Source organism: Erpetoichthys calabaricus, chromosome 9 (genome assembly GCF_900747795.2).
Source record: "Erpetoichthys calabaricus chromosome 9, fErpCal1.3, whole genome shotgun sequence".
Classification (NCBI taxonomy): Eukaryota; Metazoa; Chordata; class Cladistia; order Polypteriformes; family Polypteridae; genus Erpetoichthys; species Erpetoichthys calabaricus.
In genome coordinates this window covers 5,753,166-5,773,963 of record NC_041402.2, presented here as the reverse complement: position 1 = coordinate 5,773,963, position 20,798 = coordinate 5,753,166, and the positions used below count along the sequence as shown (strand labels likewise).

General features: G+C 43.5%; 1 protein-coding gene and 1 long non-coding RNA gene across 4 annotated transcripts; one reads left to right on the top strand and one right to left on the bottom strand.

Moving 5' to 3' along the window:
* The first annotated feature begins 521 nt into the window (after nt 1-521).
* LOC127529102 (uncharacterized) lies at nt 522-20,596 on the top strand. 2 transcript variants are annotated; one of them, XR_007935784.1, is made up of 3 exons: nt 522-671; nt 4,162-4,261; nt 20,193-20,596. It is a non-coding gene; the product is annotated as an uncharacterized LOC127529102 (long non-coding RNA). The 2 variants fall into 2 exon arrangements; XR_007935783.1 differs by lacking the exon at nt 20,193-20,596 and adding an exon at nt 7,732-8,134.
* On the bottom strand, nt 12,570-15,006 carry LOC114657109 (uncharacterized). Of its 2 annotated transcripts, XM_051931621.1 has the most exons (4): nt 14,805-15,006; nt 13,468-13,668; nt 13,295-13,370; nt 12,570-12,960 (listed from the first exon to the last, which is right to left on the bottom strand). In XM_051931621.1, exons 1-4 carry the CDS (start codon nt 14,991-14,993, stop codon nt 12,797-12,799), a joined length of 630 nt encoding a protein of 209 aa, XP_051787581.1. In that variant the 5' UTR covers nt 14,994-15,006; the 3' UTR covers nt 12,570-12,796. The 2 variants fall into 2 exon arrangements, with proteins under 2 accessions (XP_051787581.1, XP_051787582.1); XM_051931622.1 differs by lacking the exon at nt 12,570-12,960 and having other exon boundaries at nt 13,209-13,370.
* Nucleotides 20,597-20,798: the final 202 nt, after the last annotated feature.

Genomic DNA, 20,798 nt, shown 5'->3' with positions numbered 1-20,798 from the left:
ACACCTTATATTGTTCTCCCGCCTCCAACTCCAACTTCTGGCCACACACACCTTTTTATCACGCCCCATTAATTAACCCATATCCCTGTCACTCATCTCTCTCTAGGGAGGTGCCCCAAGCCCTTACAAACAGGGTTCCCTCAAGACTCCACCCCAACACTGCTTCCCTTCCCTATAGTCCATGCAATGGCAAGACACGTCACAATATATATATATATATATATATATATATATATATATATATATATATATATATATATATAAAACAAAGTCCCATTTTATTATTACTCAAAGTACAGAAGCATAAATTGTTATTATATACATTAAATCCCAATGTGTGTATAGAGGCCGTGGAGGTTCCCTGCCATCAAATCCTCCAGAAACGGGACGTCAATCTGATCTCACTTGAAACAGAGCCCGCGGCGCCTTATCTTGATGTCGCCACGTGCGCTGAACTTGTGAATCTTTGATTTCACTTCTCTTCACGTGTTTGCGTTTCTTTGTACCCTATGAAGACAAAGGTCTGGGCATGTAAAATGGAATCGAACTGTTCATGAACGACGTGCTGTTCTCATTTCTCTGGGAAGAGTAACAGAGGGGCTTGATATTGGAGTCCAAGAACACAGATCACTGTGAGAACCTTCGGTCTCTACTTTCACAACCTGACGAAGGTGTTGCTCCCGTGGATCCCTAAAAAGGCATAGAGACTTACTTCCTGAAACGATTTAACGTTGGCCACACTCGACATCTCCTCCTTATTCGTTATGGCACAGTGACTTCGGTGCCTGGTCTTGAATTCGCGTCAAGTAGCAATTCTCTATTTAATCTTTTGTCTCTGTTTTGACGTTTGGAAATATTGCACTTGTAAACTCTTACATATGGAGGTGCTGGGGGTGGGGGTGGTGGGGGTCATCAGAGTGCACCCTATTTTAGTTGTTCTGCAAAGACCCTTCCACGTGAAGGTTCCAGAAAGAACCCTTCATTTATTCAGATAAATCAACGGGCTCCATACAGTACAAAACCATGAAGGGATGTTAAAAGATCCGTAATAAAACAATGGCTTCTGAATGGAAAAGAATTCTCGCCGCATGCAAAAGCACAGGAAGAGTCCACTTTTTGTTAATCTGTTAGTGCCTGGCTAGGTGGCTTTCCATACACTAAAGATTTCGTATTTTATTCCCCCCTACGTATTAGGAAGTGTTTTTTAAAGACCGCAGAGTCATTTTGCTGTCACTCGTTTACTAAGGCGTAGACTACAATGTTACTGCTAGCAAATGCACACGATGTGCCCACTACTACAGTAGGGATCGGGGTTTGCTCGAAATGGCTGGCAGGTTTTTTTCCAAACCACTTTTTTTTTTAAACGTTTTTTTTTTTTCTAAGGTACTTTAAAAGGAGTTAATCCAAGCAGTCCCAATGATGGAGTACCCCCTAGAGGTGAAGCCTAAGGGTCTCGCCATACCATTGTGGGAAGTGAGCGTGCGCGAAACGGGCGATAAAGGCTAAGAAAAACAAAAAAAACAGAAAAACGTAAGGGGAAGGTAGGGAGTTGGGACACTGAATGTCAGGAAATTGACTGGGAATGGAAGAAAGCTGGTACATTTGAGAGACAAGAGAAAGGTGACAGTGTTGTATGTGGCAGAAAATACAATAAAGCAGTGTCAGCCAGACGGGTCTACAGTCGCTGGCACGTCCTGACGTCATTGACAAATACAAATAACAGGTAGACCGCGGGACTTCCGGGTTCTGAAGCGGCTCACTGTGTTACGGCGCATCACCTTAGTCTGAAGGAATTGAGTTACAGAGAATCGGATCGAATCCCGGCAAGTGCGTCTCGCCCTCCTTCTATGAGGTCCTGGGTGTTTTAAACAAAATCCGATCCTCTAATTTGCTCCTTCAATCTCTCACATATTCGCTCGCCTTAAACTTTCATCGTCTTCAATATCAACTCGCAGCGCCCCAACTCAGTCTCACATCTCCAACTCTCTACACTTTCAGTTGGACCCTCGTCTCAAATTGGCCCGACATCCACTTTCTCTCGCCCTCTAAATCTCTTACCGCTCGCTCCCCTTTCAAAATGTTTGCACTACTAACGCCCGACTCTGCTGGGCTATTTAAAACGGGTCACTCCAAACCGAAGACATGACCTCCACCACAAGTGGACATCCTCGAAAGGCCACCGACAACTTGCACCATGTGGTTATCGACATTAAACCTGAAAATGCCCTGGCTGGTGGGACTGCCCCTCCCCCCATTGGCGAGGACGCCGAGCTGACCTGGCAGCGTTTCCCTCTCCTGCTGCTGACCCTAATCTCGTGCTGTGGGGGCATCTTGTGGTTCACACCGATATCTGAGAGTTCCAGCGCCATGGTCCGGATTTGTGTGGAACTTTCCCACCAGGTGATGGAGGGTGTTTGTGGTGCCCTGGTGAAAATTTTGGACCAGGAAGCGGGACCTGCCACAACCCTCTGGCCCCTGGGTTGCACGCTGACGGACCTCCTGGCTACTTTCTCGAGCGTGCCACTCGCTTCTGCGATTGGCCGTGCCCTGGACCCCTTCGCTCAGACCGCGCTTCGTCGTCTTCTCGCCATCCTGTTCCGATGCGCCGAAGGCCTGTGCGCCCACGTTTCGAGGAGGGCGCGGAAAGGTCCCCCAAACCTGAGAGAGGAGGCAGAAGAGCATCCAGAGGCGCGGCCGGGCATTCCAGCGCTCTACTGATCATTGTCAAAGTCGTATGGGGCCGCTTCGGGCACCCTTGGTGTGGTCGTGAGATCACCGGCCTCGCCGCGAGCCCCCGTGTACTCTCGATCTGTTCCCGCTCCTGCTGAAAGACCATCCTGCAACGAAGTGCCTCGAGAACCGAAAACTGTAAAAGCAGCTCGAAGTTCCTCATTTGTTTGACATTTGCGCCTTGAAGCTCCATGGAAATGATTGTTTATTCCTCAGAATTGACAATAAATTAATACTTCACAACAAGTACTCCTCAAGTGTTCTTCTTTGTAAAAAAACAAAAAACAAACAAAAAAATAAAACCAACAAAGTCCAATTTAATTATTACTTATTGTTGGGTTGTGTAGTTCACAGAGCCCTCTCTTGATTAAACGTCGTTTAATTCTGGGGAGGGTGCTCTGCCCATGATCTTGGTTCTGTGTGCTTTGAAAAACATCTTAATAATAAGAAGAAAAGAGCACGAAATGTTTAATGTATGGTCGTCTCCAGAGCAGGACACTGGCAGATGAAGAAAACCTGAACTTTGCCCGTGTCATCGTGTGTAGCGAGAGTCCTTTTCAAATTGGGAGCCGTTGGCTTCTGACAGATCTGTTCACGGTTACTTTCTGCGTGGAGCCTGTTGCGGATCTCCATAAATAACCGGCTCTTTCTGGAACCTTCGTGCGCGTGGTTCTTTTGGGAGCCAAAATGGTCCCCCTCTATGGCATCGCTCTGAAGACACGCTCTGAACTTCGGTTTAAATAGCGTGCGGCCCGCGGCATCTCAAAGGGCAGGCAGGACACGTCTGCTTACTCGCTTTTGGGAGCCCAGGTTAGGAGCGAGTTCTGTCTTCAGCAGTCCTTTAATCCGTCATTCCTTTATATCTCTCTCCACCGCCATTCTCTATCGACTGTTCAAGTTCAAGTTCAAGCACTTTATTGTCATTGTGTAACACAATGAAATTACTTTTTGTGACATCCCCAAGGTGCATTTAAAGAAAAGTCCAATAATTCCAAATATGTCATGTACAGTGTTAAGTAATCAAGTAACCAGAGCAAATTATTATTACTCAAAGTACAGAAGCATAAATTGTTATTATATACATTAAATCCCAATGAGGGTATAGAGGCCGTGGAGGTTCCCTGCCATCAAATCCTCCAGAAACGAGACGTCACTCTGATCTCACTTCAAACAGAGCCCGCGGTGCCTTATCTTGATGTCGCGACGTGCGCTGAACTTGTGAATCTTTGATTTCACTTCTCTTCACGTGTTTGCGTTTCTTTGTACCCTTTAAAGACAAAGGTCTGGACATCTGAAATGGAATCGAACTGTTCATGAACAACGTGATGTTCTCATTTCTCTGGGAAGAGTAACAGAGGGGCTTGATATTGGAGTCCAAGAACACAGATCACTCTGAGAACCTTCGGTGTCTGCTTTCACAATCCGACGAAGGTGTTGGTCCTGTGGATTACTAAAAGGCCCACAGACTTACTTTCTGAAACGATTTAACGTTGGCCACACTCGACATCTCCTCCTTATTCGTTTTGGCACAGTGACTTCAGTGCCTGGTTTTTAATTCGCGTCAACTAGCAATTCTCTATTTAATCTTTTGTCTCTGTTTTGACAAGTTTGGAAATATTGCACTTGTACACTCTTACATATGGAGGTGCTGGGTGGGGGTGTGGGGGGTGTCTCATCAGAGCGATGCCACCGGGGCACCCTATTTTAGTTGTTCTGCAAAGTGGCTCCTGAATGGAAAAGAATTCTCGCCGAATGCAAAAGCACAGGAAGAGTCCACTTTTTGTTAATCTGTTAGTGCCTGGCTAGGTGGCTTTCCACACACTAAATATTTCGTGTTTTATTCCCCCCTACGTATTAGGAAGTGTTTTTTTAAAGACCGCAGAGTCATTTTGCTGTCACTCGTTTACTAAGGCGTAGACTACAATGTTACTGCTAGCAAATGCACACGATGTGCCCTCTACTACAGTAGAGATCGGGGTTTGCTCGAAATGGCTGGCAGGTTTTTTTCCAAACCACTTTTTTTTTTTAAAACGTTTTTTTTTCTAAGGCACTTTAATGAAGGAGTTAATCCAAGCAGTCCCAATGATGGAGCACCCCCTAGAGGTGAACCTAAGAGTCTCGCCATACCATTGTGGGAAGTGAGCGAGGGCGAAACGGGCGATAAAGGCTAAGAAAAACAAAAAAAACAGAAAAGCGTAAGGGGAAGGTAGGGAGTTGGGACACCGAATGTCGGGAAATTGACTGGGAATGATAAAAAGCCGGTACATTTGAGAGACAAGAGAAAGGTGACAATGTTGTATGCGGCAGAAAATACAGCTAAGAAGTGTCAGCCAGACGCGTCTACAGTCGCTGGCACGTCCTGACGTCACTGACAAATACAAATAACAGGTAGACCGCGGGACTTCTGGGTTCTGCCGTGGCTCACTCTGTTAAGGCGCATCACCTTAGTCTGAAGGAATTGAGTTACAAAGAGTCAGATCGAATCCCAGCCAAGGCGTCTCGCCCTCCATCTACGAGGTCCTGGCTTTTTAAAACAAAATCCGCTCCTCTAATTTGCTCCTTCAATCTCTGACATATTCGCTCGCCTTAATCTTTCATCGTCTTCAATATCAACTCGCAGCGCTCTCATTCAAGCCCCAACTCAGTGTCACATATCCAACTCTCTACACTTTCAGTTGGACCCTCGTCTCAAATTGGCCCGATATCCACTTTCTCTCGCCCTCTAAATCTCTTACCGCTCGCTCCCCTTTCAAAATGTTTGCACTATTAACGCCCGACTCTGCTGGGCTATTGAAAACGGGTTACTCCAAATCGAAGACATGACCTCCACCACAAGTGGACATCCTCGAAAGGCCACCGACAACTTGCACCACGTGGTTATCGACGTTAAACCTGAAAATGTCCTAGCTGGTGGGACTGCCCCTCCCCCCATTAGAGAGCGAGCCGAGCTGACCTGGCAGCGTTTCCCTCTCCTGCTGCTGACCCTAATCTCGTGCTGTGGGGGCATCTTGTGGTTCACACCGATATCTGAGAACTCCAGAGCCATCGTCCAGATTTTTGTTGCACTTCTCGACCAGGTGATGCAGGGTGTTTGTGGTGCCCTGGTGAAAATTTTGGACCAGGAAGCGGGACCTGCCACAACCCTCTGGCCCCTGGGTTGCACGCTGACGGACCTCCTGGCTACTTTCTCGAGCGTGCCACTCGCTTCTGCGATTGGCCGTGCCCTGGACCCCTTCGCTCAGACCGCGCTTCGTCGTCTTCTCGCCATCCTGTTCCGATGCGCCGAAGGCCTGTGCGCCCACGTTTCGAGGAGGGCGCGGAAAGGTCCCCCAAACCCGAGAGAGGAGGCAGACGAGCACCCAGAGGCGCGGCCGGGCATTCCAGCGCTCTACTGATTACTGTCAAAGTCGTATGAGGCCGCTTCGGGCACCCGCCGTATCTCCCTGGGGTCGTGAGATCACCGGCCTCGCCGTGAGCCCCCGTCTACTCTCGATCTGTTCCTGCTCCTGCTGAAAGACCATCCTGCAGCGAAGTGCCTCGAGAACCGACAACTGTAAAAGATTGCTCCAAGTTCCTCATGTGTTTGACATTTGCGCCTTGAAGGTCCATGGAAATGATTGTTTATTCGAAATGAATTGTCAATCAATTTACGTTTTGCAACATGCATTCCTCAGAGTTGTCAATAAATTAATACTTCACAACACGTACTCCTTAAGTGTTCTTCTTTGTAAAAAATAAAAAATAAAACAAAAAAAAAATAAAACCAACAAAGTCCCATTTAATTATTACTTATTGTTGGATTGTGTGGTTCCTCATAGACCCATCTCTTGATTAAACATCGTTTCATTCTGGGGAGGGTGCTCTGCCCATGATCTTGGTTCTGTGTGCTTTAAAAAACACCTTAATAATAAGAAGAAAAGAGCACGAGATGTTTAATGTATGCTGGTCTACCTAGCAGGACACTGACAGTTCAAGAAATCCTGGACTTTGCCCGTGGCATCGTGTGTAGCGAGAGTCCTTTTCAAATTGGGAGCCGTTGGCTTCTGACAGATCTGTTCACGGTTACTTTCTGCGTGGAGCCTGTTTGCGGATCTCCATAAATAACGGGCTCTTTCTGGAACCTTCGTGCACGTGGTTCTCTTGGGAGCCAAAAATGGTCCCCCTCTATGGCATCGCTCTGAAGACAAGCTCTGGCAACGTCGGTTTAAATAGAGTGCGGTCCGCGGCATCTCAAAGGGCAGGCAGGACACTTCGGTTTAATCGCTTTAGGGAGCCCAGGTTACGAGCGAGTTCTGTCTTCAGCAGTCCTTTAATCCGTCATTCCTTTATTTCTCTCTCCACCGTCATTCTCTATCGACTTTTCAAGTTCAAGTTCAAGCACTTTATTGTCATTGTGTAACACAACGAAATTACTTTTTGTGACATCCCCAAGGTCCATTTAAAGAAAAGTCCTATAATTCCAAATATGTCGTATGCAGTGTTAAGTGATCAAGTAACCAGAGCAAATTATTATTACTCAAAGTACAGAACCATAAATTGTTATTATATACATTAAATCCCAATGAGGGTATAGAGGCCGTGGAGGTGCCCTGTCATCAGATCCTCCAGAAACGGGACGTCAATCTGATCTCACTTGAAACAGAGCCCGCGGTGCCTTATCTTGATGTCGCGACGTGCGCTGAACTTGTGAATCTTTGATTTCACTTCTCTTCACGTGTTTGCGTTTCTTTGTACCCTTTAAAGACATAGGTCTGGACATTTAAAATGGAATCGAACTGTTCATGAACGACGTGCTGTTCTCATTTCTCTGGGAAGAATAACAGAGGGGCTTGATTTTGGAATTCAAGAACACCGATCACTCTGAGAACCTTCCGTCTCTGCTTTCACAACCTGACGAAGGTGTTGCTCCCGTGGATCCCTAAAAAGGCATAGAGACTTACTTCCTGAAACGAATTAACTTTGGCCACACTCGACATCTCCTCCTTATTCGTTATGGCACAGTGACTTCAGTGCCTGGTCTTGAATTCGCGTCAAGTAGCAATTCTCTATTTAATCTTTTGTCTCTGTTTTGACAAGTTTGGAAATATTGCACTTGTAAACTCTTACATATTAAGGTGCTTTTCAGGGTCATCGGAGTGTTGCCACCCGGGCACCCTATTTTAGTTGTTCTGCAAAGACCCTTCCACGTGAAGGTTCCAGAAAGAACCCTTCATTTATTCAGATAAATCAACGGGCTCCATACAGTACAAAACCATGAAGGGATGTTAAGAGATCCGTAATAAAACAATGGCTCCTGAATGGAAAAGAATTCTCGCCGCATGCAAAAGCACAGGAAGAGTCCACTTTTTGTTAATCTGTTAGTGCCTGGCTAGGTGGCTTTCCACACACTAAAGATTTCATGTTTTTTATTCCCCCCTACGTATTAGGAAGTGTTATTTTAAAGACCGCAGAGTCATTTTGCTGTCACTCGTTTACTAAGGCGTAGACTACAATGTTACTGCTAGCAAATGCACACGATGTGCCCTCTACTACAGTAGAGATCGAGGTTTGCCCGAAATGGCTGGCAGGTTTTTTTCCAAACCACTTTTTTTTTTAAACGTTTTTTTTCTAAGGCACTTTAATGAAGGAGTTAATCCAAGCAGTCCCAATGATGGAGCACCCCCTAGAGGTGAAGCCTAAGGGTCTCGCCATACCATTGTGGGAAGTGAGCGAGGGCAAAACGGGCGATAAAGGCTAAGAAAAACCAAAAAAAAAAAACAGAAAAACGTAAGGGGAAGGTAGGGAGTTGGGACACCGAATGTCGGGAAATTGACTGGGAATGGATTAAAGCCGGTACATTTGAGGGACAGGAGAAAGGTGCCAGTGTTGTATGTGGCAGAAAATACCAAGTAGATATTGCTGCAGACCGGAGTAAAATGGGCGTTGATATCATTTTCGACTTCAGCCAATCATATATTATATTTGCCCACGTCAGTCACTGATCAGCCAATCGCAAATTTAAACGTCGCGGTCAATCACCGTTTTATTCAACAAATCGCCAATCGGTGTTATTTGTCATTCATGCTCCACTTTAGCCAATTGCCTTTTGGATACGCAAAAAGAAAGGTGGGTGTAATTTCTAAAGGTGGACGGTGAAGATAAAGTGACTGTAAGAGACAGAGTGTATACTGTATTCATAAAATACCTCTGCGACGATAGTGTACTAGTGTTAATATCTTACACTATAGCACTATGTCGAGTGCATTATTAAGACTGCAGTGTATTTTTACCACAGTCATTTATGAAGTAGCGGTTCTGAAAAAATAATAATAAAAGTTTGCATATGAGATATTTATCGTTACTGAACAACGTCTGAAGAAAATTTAAATGAACATAACAATACAAATTTGTGTCCGCCTAATTTTAATGGATTGACGTGGACTTAAGTGTGGGCTCTACTTGATTAAGTCAGTCAGATTAAAACAAATGTTTGACTGTTGGTGTTTACTCGAATGTCCAAATGAAATAGCCGCCTACATTTAACGGGTCACCTTAATGACCTTAAAGGCTATGAACGTATTACAATTTTAAACGTTGAATAAACTGTCAGAGTTCCTAATATTCCATTGTAGCCCCTTCTTGCCTGCAGATCACCATCTGTTCTTTGTTTGCTGATGTCAATATTCTTCGGTCTTCATGTCTGTTCTCAATATACCAGCAGCTCCAGTGAGTTTCTTGCCTGTGAATCACGTATTTAAGTTTATTTTTTAGCTGTATTATGATTACAGATTATTACAAATCACATACTTGACACTCTCAAGTTCAGGTATCGGGGAATATAAAATGTTAAGAAAGCTGGCAATAAAATTGTGACTTTAAAGAATCAATTGGCTGTCTCTATGTTATCAATGTTAAATGTAAGAAACACAGTTGTCATAGTGCTAACAGTCACCTTTCAATTATTATTTTTACAATGAAGTTTACTATGTTAAACGATCTGTGAAGAGCAAATATTATGCCTTCAAAAGACTAATAATTTTGCAGTTTTTGTGTCTGTGCACCTGTTAATCAGGGTATTCAATTATTTGACTTAATTGGACCTTTATTACTTTTGGGATTTTAAATACCTCTTTAAGATCATTAAATATGTGTTTATTATAATACATATTACTTATGCAAAAGTTACATTTAGAGATTAAAACATGACAGATGTTTGTTCATATCTAATTTATCCTCCATTTGACTCCATCAGGTCCTACTTTCTTTAGGGTCTCTGATACTGGAGGAGGAGGTCAGGAGTCCAACTGTACAGCGGGCACTGATGGGCATCAGCATCACGACTGGTAACAAGATAGAGATGGCAGAGAGTTCAGCTGGACATCATCCTGTATGAGTATCCAAACAAACAGCATATTAAGAGCACAGCGAGTCTGTATACTCCAATATGGCCCTGACATAACACCCTGCACAGCTGTACACGACTCCACTTTACTGCTCATTTAGCACACACTACACTGAGTCTGTCAAGTCACAGCCATTAAATAATTCAATCTGAACAGCTGGAAATTTATTTTGCAATGATATTTCTGGTAAGGCATTTTTATATTGTCGTTTCTCATTGGTTTATACTGAAAATCTGGTTTACATCAATGTAGTTTTCAATAGTATGTATTATATATATAGTATATAAAAAAAATTAAAGGAACACTTTGAAAGCACATGAGATCTTAATGGGAAAAAAATCTTGCTGGCTGTCTCTACTGCTATGGACTGATGTGTTAGGAACAAAAGGATGGCACATCGTTTGTTGGAAATGAAAATGATGAATCTACAGAGGGCTGAATTCAAAGACACCCCGAAAATCAAAAGGAAAAAACAATGCGGCAGGCAGGCAGGCGAGTCCATTTTGCTGAAATTTCATTGCAGCAACTCCAAATAGCACTCAGTAATTTGTATGGCCCCCATGTGCTTGTGTGCATGCCTGACAATATTGGGGGGGGGGGGGGGGGGGGGCATGCTGCTAATGAGATGAAGGATGGTGTCCTGGGGGATCTCCTCCCAGATCTGGACCAGGGCATCACTGAGCTCCTGGACATTCTGAGGTGCAACCTGGTGGCGTTGGATGGACTGAAACATAATGTCCCACCCAGAGGTGTTCTTGGGGCAGTCAATGGGATCAATTCCTTCATCCTCTGACCACATGAGGCCAGCCGTTGTGGTGCACCAGGAGGAACTGCACCAGCATAGGGTCTGCCAATGGGTCCAAGGATTTCATCCAGATACCTAATGGCAGTCAAGGTGCCCACTGTTGTCTAGTCTGTAGAGGTCTGTGTGTCCCTCCATGGATATGCCTCCATAGACCATCACTGACCCACCACCAAACCGGTTATGCTGAACTACGCCACAGGCAGAATAACGTTCTCCATGGCTTCTCCAGACCCTTTCACATCTGACACATGTGCTCAGGGTGAACCTGCTCTCATCTGTGAAACGCACAGGGTGCCCACCAGTGGTAGACCTGCCAATTCTGGTATTCTATGGCAAATGCCAATTGAGCTCCCTGGTGCTCACTAGAGGACGTCGGGCCACCTTCAGGCCACCCTCAAGTCTGTTTGTGATTGTTTGGTCAGAGACATTCACACCAGTGGCCTGCCTGCTGGTGGTCATTTTATAGGCTCTAGCAGTGCTCATCCTGTTCCTCCTTGGCCAAAGGAGCAGAAACTGGTGAGTCCTGCTGATGGGTTAAGGACCTTCTACGAGGGGACCTGTCCAGCTCTCCTGAAGTAACTGCCTGCCTGTCTCCTGGAATCTCCTCCATGCCCTTAAGACTGTGCTGGGAGACATGGCAAACCTTCTGGCAATGGCACGTGTTGATGTGCCATCCTGGAAAAGTTGGACTACCTGTGTCAGCTCTGTAAGGTCCAGGTATGACCTCATGCCACCAGTAGCGACACTGACTGTAGCCAAATGCAAAATGAGTGACAAAACAGATGAGGAAGGAAAAATGTCAGTGGCCTCCCTCCACCTGTTAAACCATTCATTCCTGTTTTGGGGGTCGTCTCATTGTTGCCCCCCCTAGTGCCCCAAAGCAGCTGAAACTGATGAACAAGCCCCACTGCTACTTAACTGACCAGATCAATAGCCCACAAGTGTCACTGACTTGATGCTGTACTCTCATTAAAAAGGGGTCCTTTCATTTTTTGAGAAGATATATCTATCTATATCTCTATATCTATCTCTATATCTATATCTATATATATAATGTCAAGACCTTAGAACAACAAGGTCCTAGCTGTGAGTCATGGTTTTAGAATACTGATCTTCAAAAGTTTTGACTATTTTTCAGGCGTATACAATCCTTTTCTTTTAATTTTGTTCCCATATGTAAAACCTGTATTTTAAGTTAAAAATGCAAGTGTAATTGAAAATGTGACTCCTAATAAAAGATAAGTAAGAACCATATTATTCTGGAGTAAATTTGTAAGTGAACAGCAAAGCCTTGATCAGGATGCTCAGTTTCCAAGCTCTTTTATCTTGTGGGATTATCAGCAGAGTGCACACCATTTGTAACCATGTGGATACGAGTGGAGGCTCTGGTCATATCTAACAGTTCTAACAGTGTTAATACGCAAGGTGATTGGACCAGCACCTCTTAAACAGAACACTCATTATTATCACTACCAAAAACAAGATTTTATTAATAATTATTCAATATAAATTGTGCAACAATTTCAAGAAATATTTACAATTATCAATAATGATTGGTCAGTTGAATTGAAAGAAAGAACTCACAAAGATTAAATTTAACAAACAGACTGATCAAGAAATACACTGAAGTATTAAAACAACAGCATGCCCACTTCTATATATTATATATAAATAAAACAACAATGTAAAATGCATAACAACTGTACAAAGCAGTTATAAAAATTAAAGAAAAAATCCAGATGACATCAATTGTCTAAAAACAGACAAGCAATTTCAAATATACAGAACTTAATCAACAATCTAACAATAACAGAAAGTGTCCTTTATTATTTACATCAATAGTTACATTAAATATATACAACTCTATTATGCACAGTCATTATAACACACAGAAATAAAAAAGACAAAAGAGAAGTAAAGAAAGAGACACATTTATTTGAGTAGGGTTGAGATGTAATCCCGAGTTTAAATGTCTCAGTGGTGCTTTCCTTGTACTTCCAACTGTTGTAAAACAAGTACAGTATTTCAAACTCTTCCCTCTCACTAAAAAAACAAAACAAAAACAAGCACACAAATGAACAAATTCTAATCATACCAACCAGAAACACGTCTGCATTTGTCATTTGAAACCACAATTCTTCACCTTGTAAAGTTTAGAATAAATGCTACATATTGCATACTTCTAAATGTAATTTTACCAATACTACAAATGTGCTAATGTATAGTTTAAAAGTCACTTTAAACATATATATTCACATTTATATATATTTATTTTATATTCTTGTCTAAATTCACAACAACTATAGGGTATTCTGTTTAACAGAATAATGGCACTGAAAAGAAAAAGAAAGGACAGTTTATTTTCCACATGACGTACCACTCACTGTCTGCTGGTCCATCCATGAACAGATTTTTTGCCTCTGGCAGAGAAATCCTCTCATCTGTTTGTACAGCTTTAATAAGAGCCGATGACAAACACAGAAAAAGAGAGGATGTTACTCATAGACACACTTTCTGTACTCATTAGAGATTTACTGAAGGCTAATTAACCTCTGGTATCAGCACATCCAGAATGATGCCAACTCTGTCAATCCTCTCAAAAGTGCCTACAGCTCTTGACAGCACTTCATCCAAGAAGTTGTAGAGGCCATCTATCAGCTCCTCATCTTCTATATAAGTCATTACCCGGTGACCTTTAGGATTTTCATAATTTTTTAACCATTTGGACGATACCTTACGAGATACAACAGCCTGTTGGACAAGAAAATACAAGTGTTTGGCACTATAAAGTCATCATAGCTCTTTGCTGCCAGATAGATTACAATACCAAAGTTTTACTTTTTAGTTAGCCAATAAAAGGTGTCATTTTGCTTGACTACTCATTTCTTCATCAAAATAATCTATGTTAAAACACTAATAAAACCACTAGTTCTGTGCATAACGGAGTAAATATCGTACATATATACACATCTGTGATAAATTAGCTGTCTGTTTTAGACTTTACCCATTTAATATCCATGGTCTCTGGTGCTCATCTGTGACCCTAACCAGACTAGCAGGCCAGGGCAAACAGCAATTACTGAAACAGCAAACCTATTTTTAAAAACACTTTAACTGTTTTAACAGTTTACTGAAAATAGACATGGTTCTATGTACAGACATGAAGTATAACCTATATACTCTTTAGACAACTTACATCTTAAAATAAAACTGAAAATACTCATTTATATTGAGCTAATGTAGGTTGCAGGTTTGTTCTCCTAATGTTGTCTGTTGTCATTAACAGCACAGCAAACTACATCAACCACTGCAGTATTGTACATACAACAGACACATACAGGATAGGCAATTGACCTGTATATGAAAAATATGACACTACAGCTGGTTAAAGAGCTGAAAGTGCCAAACAATTTCTTCTTCATCATCATCAATTCCCACTTCTATGTGTGGTCAATGTGCTTGATCAGCACTCTCCATACAGCTTAGCCCTGAACTGACTTCCCCTGTCAGACCCTTGCCCTTCAGATATTCTTTTACTTTATCCATCCATCTCTGCTTATGGCCTCATTAGCTTTCTCTTCCCTTGTACTTCCATTTTTATCATCTTTTTACCCGCATACACATTATCTCTACTCATTACAAATTCAAACCACCTCAGTCTACTTTCCAGTATTTTCTTAGAGATCTCTCTCATTTGTGTTGCTCCTGAGATTGTCTCATTTCTTATTTTGTGCATAAATAAAGAAGCTGAAAAACGTCCAAATGAGATTAAAAGAAAGGACTGGACACCATACGTGGTAATTATCAATACAGAAAAATTAATTCATTGATAAATTGGTTTAAAGATTACTCAGCCTGAGTTAATGGGAAAAGTGAGATACACGTACCTCCGTACGAAACTGCTGTTCTGCGGTGATCTCGCAAGTGTTCATTTGCTCGTATATACGAGCGTGAAGAATACAGTCGTGGATGACAGAAAAGGCACAAAAACACATCTGAAGATTGAAGTACGGACGGAATGTCTGTGGTAATTTTGATCGTGATATGATCCTGTTTAAAAAAATGTAAAATAACATTACAGCGTTTTAATCGAACATCTCACAAATGTAAATATGCACAGAGTTAATAATGAACCAAACTACTGGCGGTGATCTACTAGCATTCCACTGAGCACCGGAGAGGGGGTGGGTGTTGGTGGATGTTCCCCGTGAAACTTGCTTTGCGGTGTTTGAAGATTTGCCGGCACCGCTGAGTGCCGGGCCACTTCAAGCACTGAATATGCATCAATTACTACAGCGAAAATGATTATTAATACAAACGTGAATACGATATATATTAATATTTATACAAACGTACAATCACAACAAAGAAACAAAAAGTTATTTGAAAAACACAAAGAAAACTTAGCAATTGCAAATTTCATACGTTTTAATTTAGAAGCAAACTTACTTCCATTGTCAGAAATAACAAACAATTCGTTTCGTCGCTTCTTAGAATCGAATCGAAACCCGGCAAGTGCAGTAGTAGTAGTACTATCAGAAAGAAACTGTCAAAAGGGGTGATTGATGGCCTTAATCCCCGCCCCCAAAATATTATTGATGAAAATAATATTTCTTCTTATTATTAAGCTGTTTAGTAGTACTATCAGAAAGAAACTGTCAAACTGTCAAAAGAGATGATTGATGACCTTAAGCCCCGCCCCCATTAAAGATTGATGAATATATGAAATATGAAAATATAATTGATGAAAATATGGTTAGAAGTACTATCAGAAAGGAACTGTCAAACTGTCAAAAGGGATGATTGATGACCTTAATTCCCGCCCCCAAAATATTATTGATGAAAATAATATTTCTTCTTATTATTAAGCTGTCAGTAGTAGTAGTAGTACTATCAGAAAGAAACTGTCAAACTGTCAAAAGAGATGATTGATGACCTTAAGCCCCGCCCCCAAAAAATGATTGATGAATATATGAAATATGAAAATATAATTGATGAAAATATCAAATTAGTAGTAATAATAATAATTCGTTACATTTATATAGCGCTTTTCTCAGTACTCAAAGCGCTATCCACACAGAGAAGAACCGGGAAGCAAACCCACAATCTTTCACAGTCTCCTTACTGCAAAGCAGCAGCACTACCACTGCACCACCTGTGAGGATACCGGGTTGGCACCCTGCCCAGGATTGGTTCCCTGCCTTGTGCCCTGTGTTGGCTGGGATTGGCTCCAGCAGACCCCCGTGACCCTGTGTTTGGATTCAGCAGGTTGGAAAATGGATGGATGGAAGAAACTGTGAAACTGTCAAAAGGGATGATTGATGACCTTAAGCCCCGCCCCAAATATGATTGATGAATATATGAAATATGAAAATATAATTGATGAAAATATGAAATTAGTAGTACTATCAGAAAGAAACTGTCAAACTGTCAAAAGGCATGATTTATGACCTTAATCCCCGCCACCAAAATATTATTGATGAAAATAATATTTCTTCTTATTATTAAGCTGTTTTTCAAAGCACACAGAACCAAGTTCATGGGCAGAGCACTCTCCCCAGAATGAAACGCTGTTTAGTCAAGAGATGGCTCCGTGAGGAAAGACACAACCCAACAATAAGTAGTAATTAAATGGGACTTTTTTTTTTTTTATTACAAAGAAGAACACTTAAGGAGTACGTGTTGTGAAGTATTAATTTATTGACAACTCTGAGGAATGCATGTTGCAAAACGTAAATTGATTGACAATTCATTTCGAATAAACAATCATTTCCATGGACCTTCAAGGCGCAAATGTCAAACAAATGAGGAACTTCGAGCAGCTGTTACAGTTGTCGGTTCTCGAGGCACTTCGCTGCAGGATGGTCTTTCAGCAGGAGCAGGAACAGATCGAGAGTAGACGGGGGCTGGCGGCGAGGCCGGTGATCTCACGACCACACCAAGGGTGCCCGAAGCGTCCCCATACGACTTTGGCAGTGATCAGTGGAGCGCTGGAATGCCCGGCCGCGCCTCTGGATGCTCTTCTGCCTCCTCTCTCAGGTTTGGGGGACCTTTCCGCGCCCTCCTCGACACGTGGGCGCACAGGCCTTCGGCGCATCGGAACAGGATGGCGAGAAGACGACGAAGCGCGGTCTGAGCGAAGGGGTCCAGGGCACGGCCAATCGCAGAAGCGAGTGGCACGCTCGAGAAAGTAGCCAGGAGGTCCGTCAGCGTGCAACCCAGGGGCCAGAGGGCTGTGGCAGGTCCCGCTTCCTGGTCCAAAATTTTCACCAGGGCACCACAAACACCCTGCATCACCTGGTCGAGAAGTGCAACAAAAATCCGGACCATGGCGCTGGAATTCTCAGATATCGGTGTGAACCACAAGATGCCCCCACAGCACGAGAGTAGGGTGAGCAGCAGGAGAGGGAAACGCTGCCAGGTCAGCTCGGCTGGATCGCCAATGTGAGGAGGGGCAGTCCTACCAACCAGGGCATTTTCAGGTTTAATGTCGATAACCACATGGTGCAAGTTGTCGGTGGCCTGTCGAGGCTGTCCACTTGTGGTGGAGGTCATGTCTTTGGTTTGGAGTAACCCGTTTTCAATAGCCCAGCAGAGTCGGGCGTTAGTAGTGCAAACATTTTGAAAGGGGAGCGAGCGATAAGAGATTTAGAGGGCGAGAGAAAGTGGATGTCGGGCCAATTTGAGACGAGGGTCCAACTGAAAGTGTAGAGAGTTGGAGATGTGAGACTGAGTTGGGGCTTGAATGAGTTGATATAGAAGACGATGAAAGATTAAGGCGAGCGAATATGTGAGAGATTGTAAAAGCAAATTAGAGGTCCTGGGATTTTAAACCAAATCCGCTCCTCTAATTTGCTCCTTCAATCTCTCACATATTCGCTCGCCTTAATCTTTCATCGTCTTCTGTAACAACTCATTCAAGCCCCAACTCAGTCTCACATCTCCAACTCTCTACACTTTCAGTTGGACCCTCGTCTCAAATTGGCCCGACATCCACTTTCTCTCGCCCTCTAAATCTCTTATCGCTCGCTCCCCTTTCAAAATGTTTGCACTACTAACGCCCGACTCTGCTGGGCTATTGAAAACGGGTTACTCCAAACCGAAGACATGACCTCCACCACAAGTGGACAGCCTCGAAAGGCCACCGACAACTTGCACCATGTGGTTATCGACATTAAACCTGAAAATGCCCTGGTTGGTAGGACTGCCCCTCCTCACATTGGCGAGCCAGCCGAGCTGACCTGGTAGCGTTTCCCTCTCCTGCTGCTGACCCTAATCTCGTGCTGTGGTGGCATCTTGTGGTTCACACCGATATCTGAGAACTCCAGAGCCATCGTCCAGATTTTTGTTGCACTTCTCGACCAGGTGATGCAGGGTGTTTATGGTGCTCTGGTGAAAATTTTGGACCAGGAAGCGGGACCTGCCACAACCCTCTGGCCCCTGGGTTGCACGCTGACGGACCTCCTGGCTACTTTCTCGAGCGTGCCACTCGCTTCTGCGATTGGCCGTGCCCTGGACCCCTTCGCTCAGACCGCGCTACGTCGTCTTTTCGCCATCCTGTTCCGATGTGCCGAATGCCTATGCGCCCACGTTTCGAGGAGGGCGCGGAAAGGTCCCCCAAACCTGAGAGAGGAGGCAGAAGAGCATCCAGAGGCGCGGCCGGGCCTTCCAGCGCTCTACTGATCACTGCCAAAGTCGTATGGGGACGCTTCGGGCACCCTTGGTGTGGTCGTGAGATCACCGGCCTCGCCGCGAGCCCCCGTGTACTCTCGATCTGTTCCCTCTCCTGCTGAAAGACCATCCTGTAGTGAGGCGATGACAGAGCCGACAACTGTAAAAGATTGCTCCAAGTTCCTCATTTGTTTGACATTTGCGCCTTGAAGGTCCATGGAAATTATTGTTTATTCGAAATGAATTGTCCATCAATTTACGTTTTGCAAAATGTATTCCTCAGAGTTGTCAATAAATTAATACTTTAAAACAATTACTCCTCAAGTGTTCTTCTTTGTAAAAAAAAAACCAAGCAAACAAAAAAATAAAACCAACAAAGTCCCATTTAATTATTACTTATTGTTGGGTTGTGTAGTTCATAGAGCCATCTCTTGATTAAACATCGTTTCATTCTGGGGAGGGTGCTCTGCCCATGATCTTGGTTCTGTGTGCTTTAAAAAACATCTTAAGAAGAAGAAGAAAAGAGCACGAGATGTTTAATGTATGGTGGTCTACCTAGCAGGACACTGACAGTCGATGAAAACCAGGACTTTGCCCGTGTCATCGTGTGTAGCGAGAGTCCTTTTCAAATTGGGAGCCGTTGGCCTTTGACAGATCTGTTCACGGTTACTTTCTGCGTGGAGCCTGTTGCGGATCTCCATAAATAACCGGCTCTTTCTGGAACCTTCGTGCGCGTGGTTCTCTTGGGAGCCAAAAATGGTCCCCCTCTATGGCATCGCTCTGAAGACACGCTCTGGCAACGTCGGTTTAAATAGCGTGCGGCCCGCGGCATCTCAAAGGGCAGGCAGGACACTTCGGTTTAGTCGCTTTTGGGAGCCCAGGTTAGGAGCGAGTTCTTTCTTCAGCAGTCCTTTAATCCGTCATTCCTTTATTTCTCTCTCCACCGCCATTCTCTACCGACTGTTCAAGTTCAAGTTCAAGCACTTTATTGTCATTGTGTAACACAACGAAATTACTTTTTGTGACAGCCCCAAGGTCCATTTCAAGAAAAGTCAAATAATTCCAAATATGTCGTGTACAGTGTTAAGTGATCAAGTAACCAGAGCAAATTATTATTACTCAAAGTACAGAAGCATAAATTGTTATTATATACATTAAATCCCAATGAGGGTATAGAGGCCGTGGAGGTGCCCTGTCATCAAATCCTCAAGAAACGGGACGTCACTCTGATCTCACTTGAAACAGAGCCCGCGGCGCCTTATCTTGATGTCGCGACATGCGCTGAACTTGTGAATCTTTGATTTATCTTCTCTTCACGTGTTTGCGTTTCTTTGTACCCTATGAAGACAAAGGTCTGGACATCTAAAATGGAATCGAACTGTTCATGAACGACGTGCCGTTCTCGTTTCTCTGGGAAGAGTAACAGAGGGGCTTGATATTGGAATCCAAGAACACCGATCACTCTGAGAACCTTCCGTCTCTGCTTTCAAAATCTGACGAAGGTGTTGCTCCCGTGGATCCCTAAAAAGGCATAGAGACTTACTTCCTGAAACGATTTAACGTTGGCCACACTCGACATCTCCTCCTTATTGGTTTTGTCACAGTGACTTCAGTGCCTGGTTTTGAATTCGCGTCAAGTAGCAATTCTCTGTTTAATCTTTTGTCTCTGTTTTGACAAGTTTGGAAGTATTGCACGTGTACACTCTTACATATGGAGGTGCTGAGGGCGTGGGGGGTGTTTCATCAGAGCGATGCCACCGGGGCACCCTATTTTAGTTGTTCTGCAAAGGCCCTTCCACGTGAAGGTTCCAGAAAGAACCCTTCATTTATTCAGATAAGTCAAAGGGTTTCATACAGTACAAAACCATGAAGGGATGTTAAGAGATCCGTAATAAAACAATGGCTCCTGAATGGAAAAGAATTCTCGCCGCATGCAAAAGCACAGGAAGAGTCCACTTTTTGTTAATCTGTTAGTGCCTGGCTAGGTGGCTTTCCACACACTAAATATTTCGTGTTTTATTCCCCCCTACGTATTAGGAAGTGTTTTTTAAAGACCGCAGAGTCATTTTGCTGTCACTCGTTTACTAAGGCGTAGACTACAATGTTACTGCTAGCAAATGCACACGATGTGCCCACTACTACAGTAGAGATCGGGGTTTCAGAAAGACCCCTTTATTTTCTTAGATGTGTTCCAGGGTTCATACAGTAAA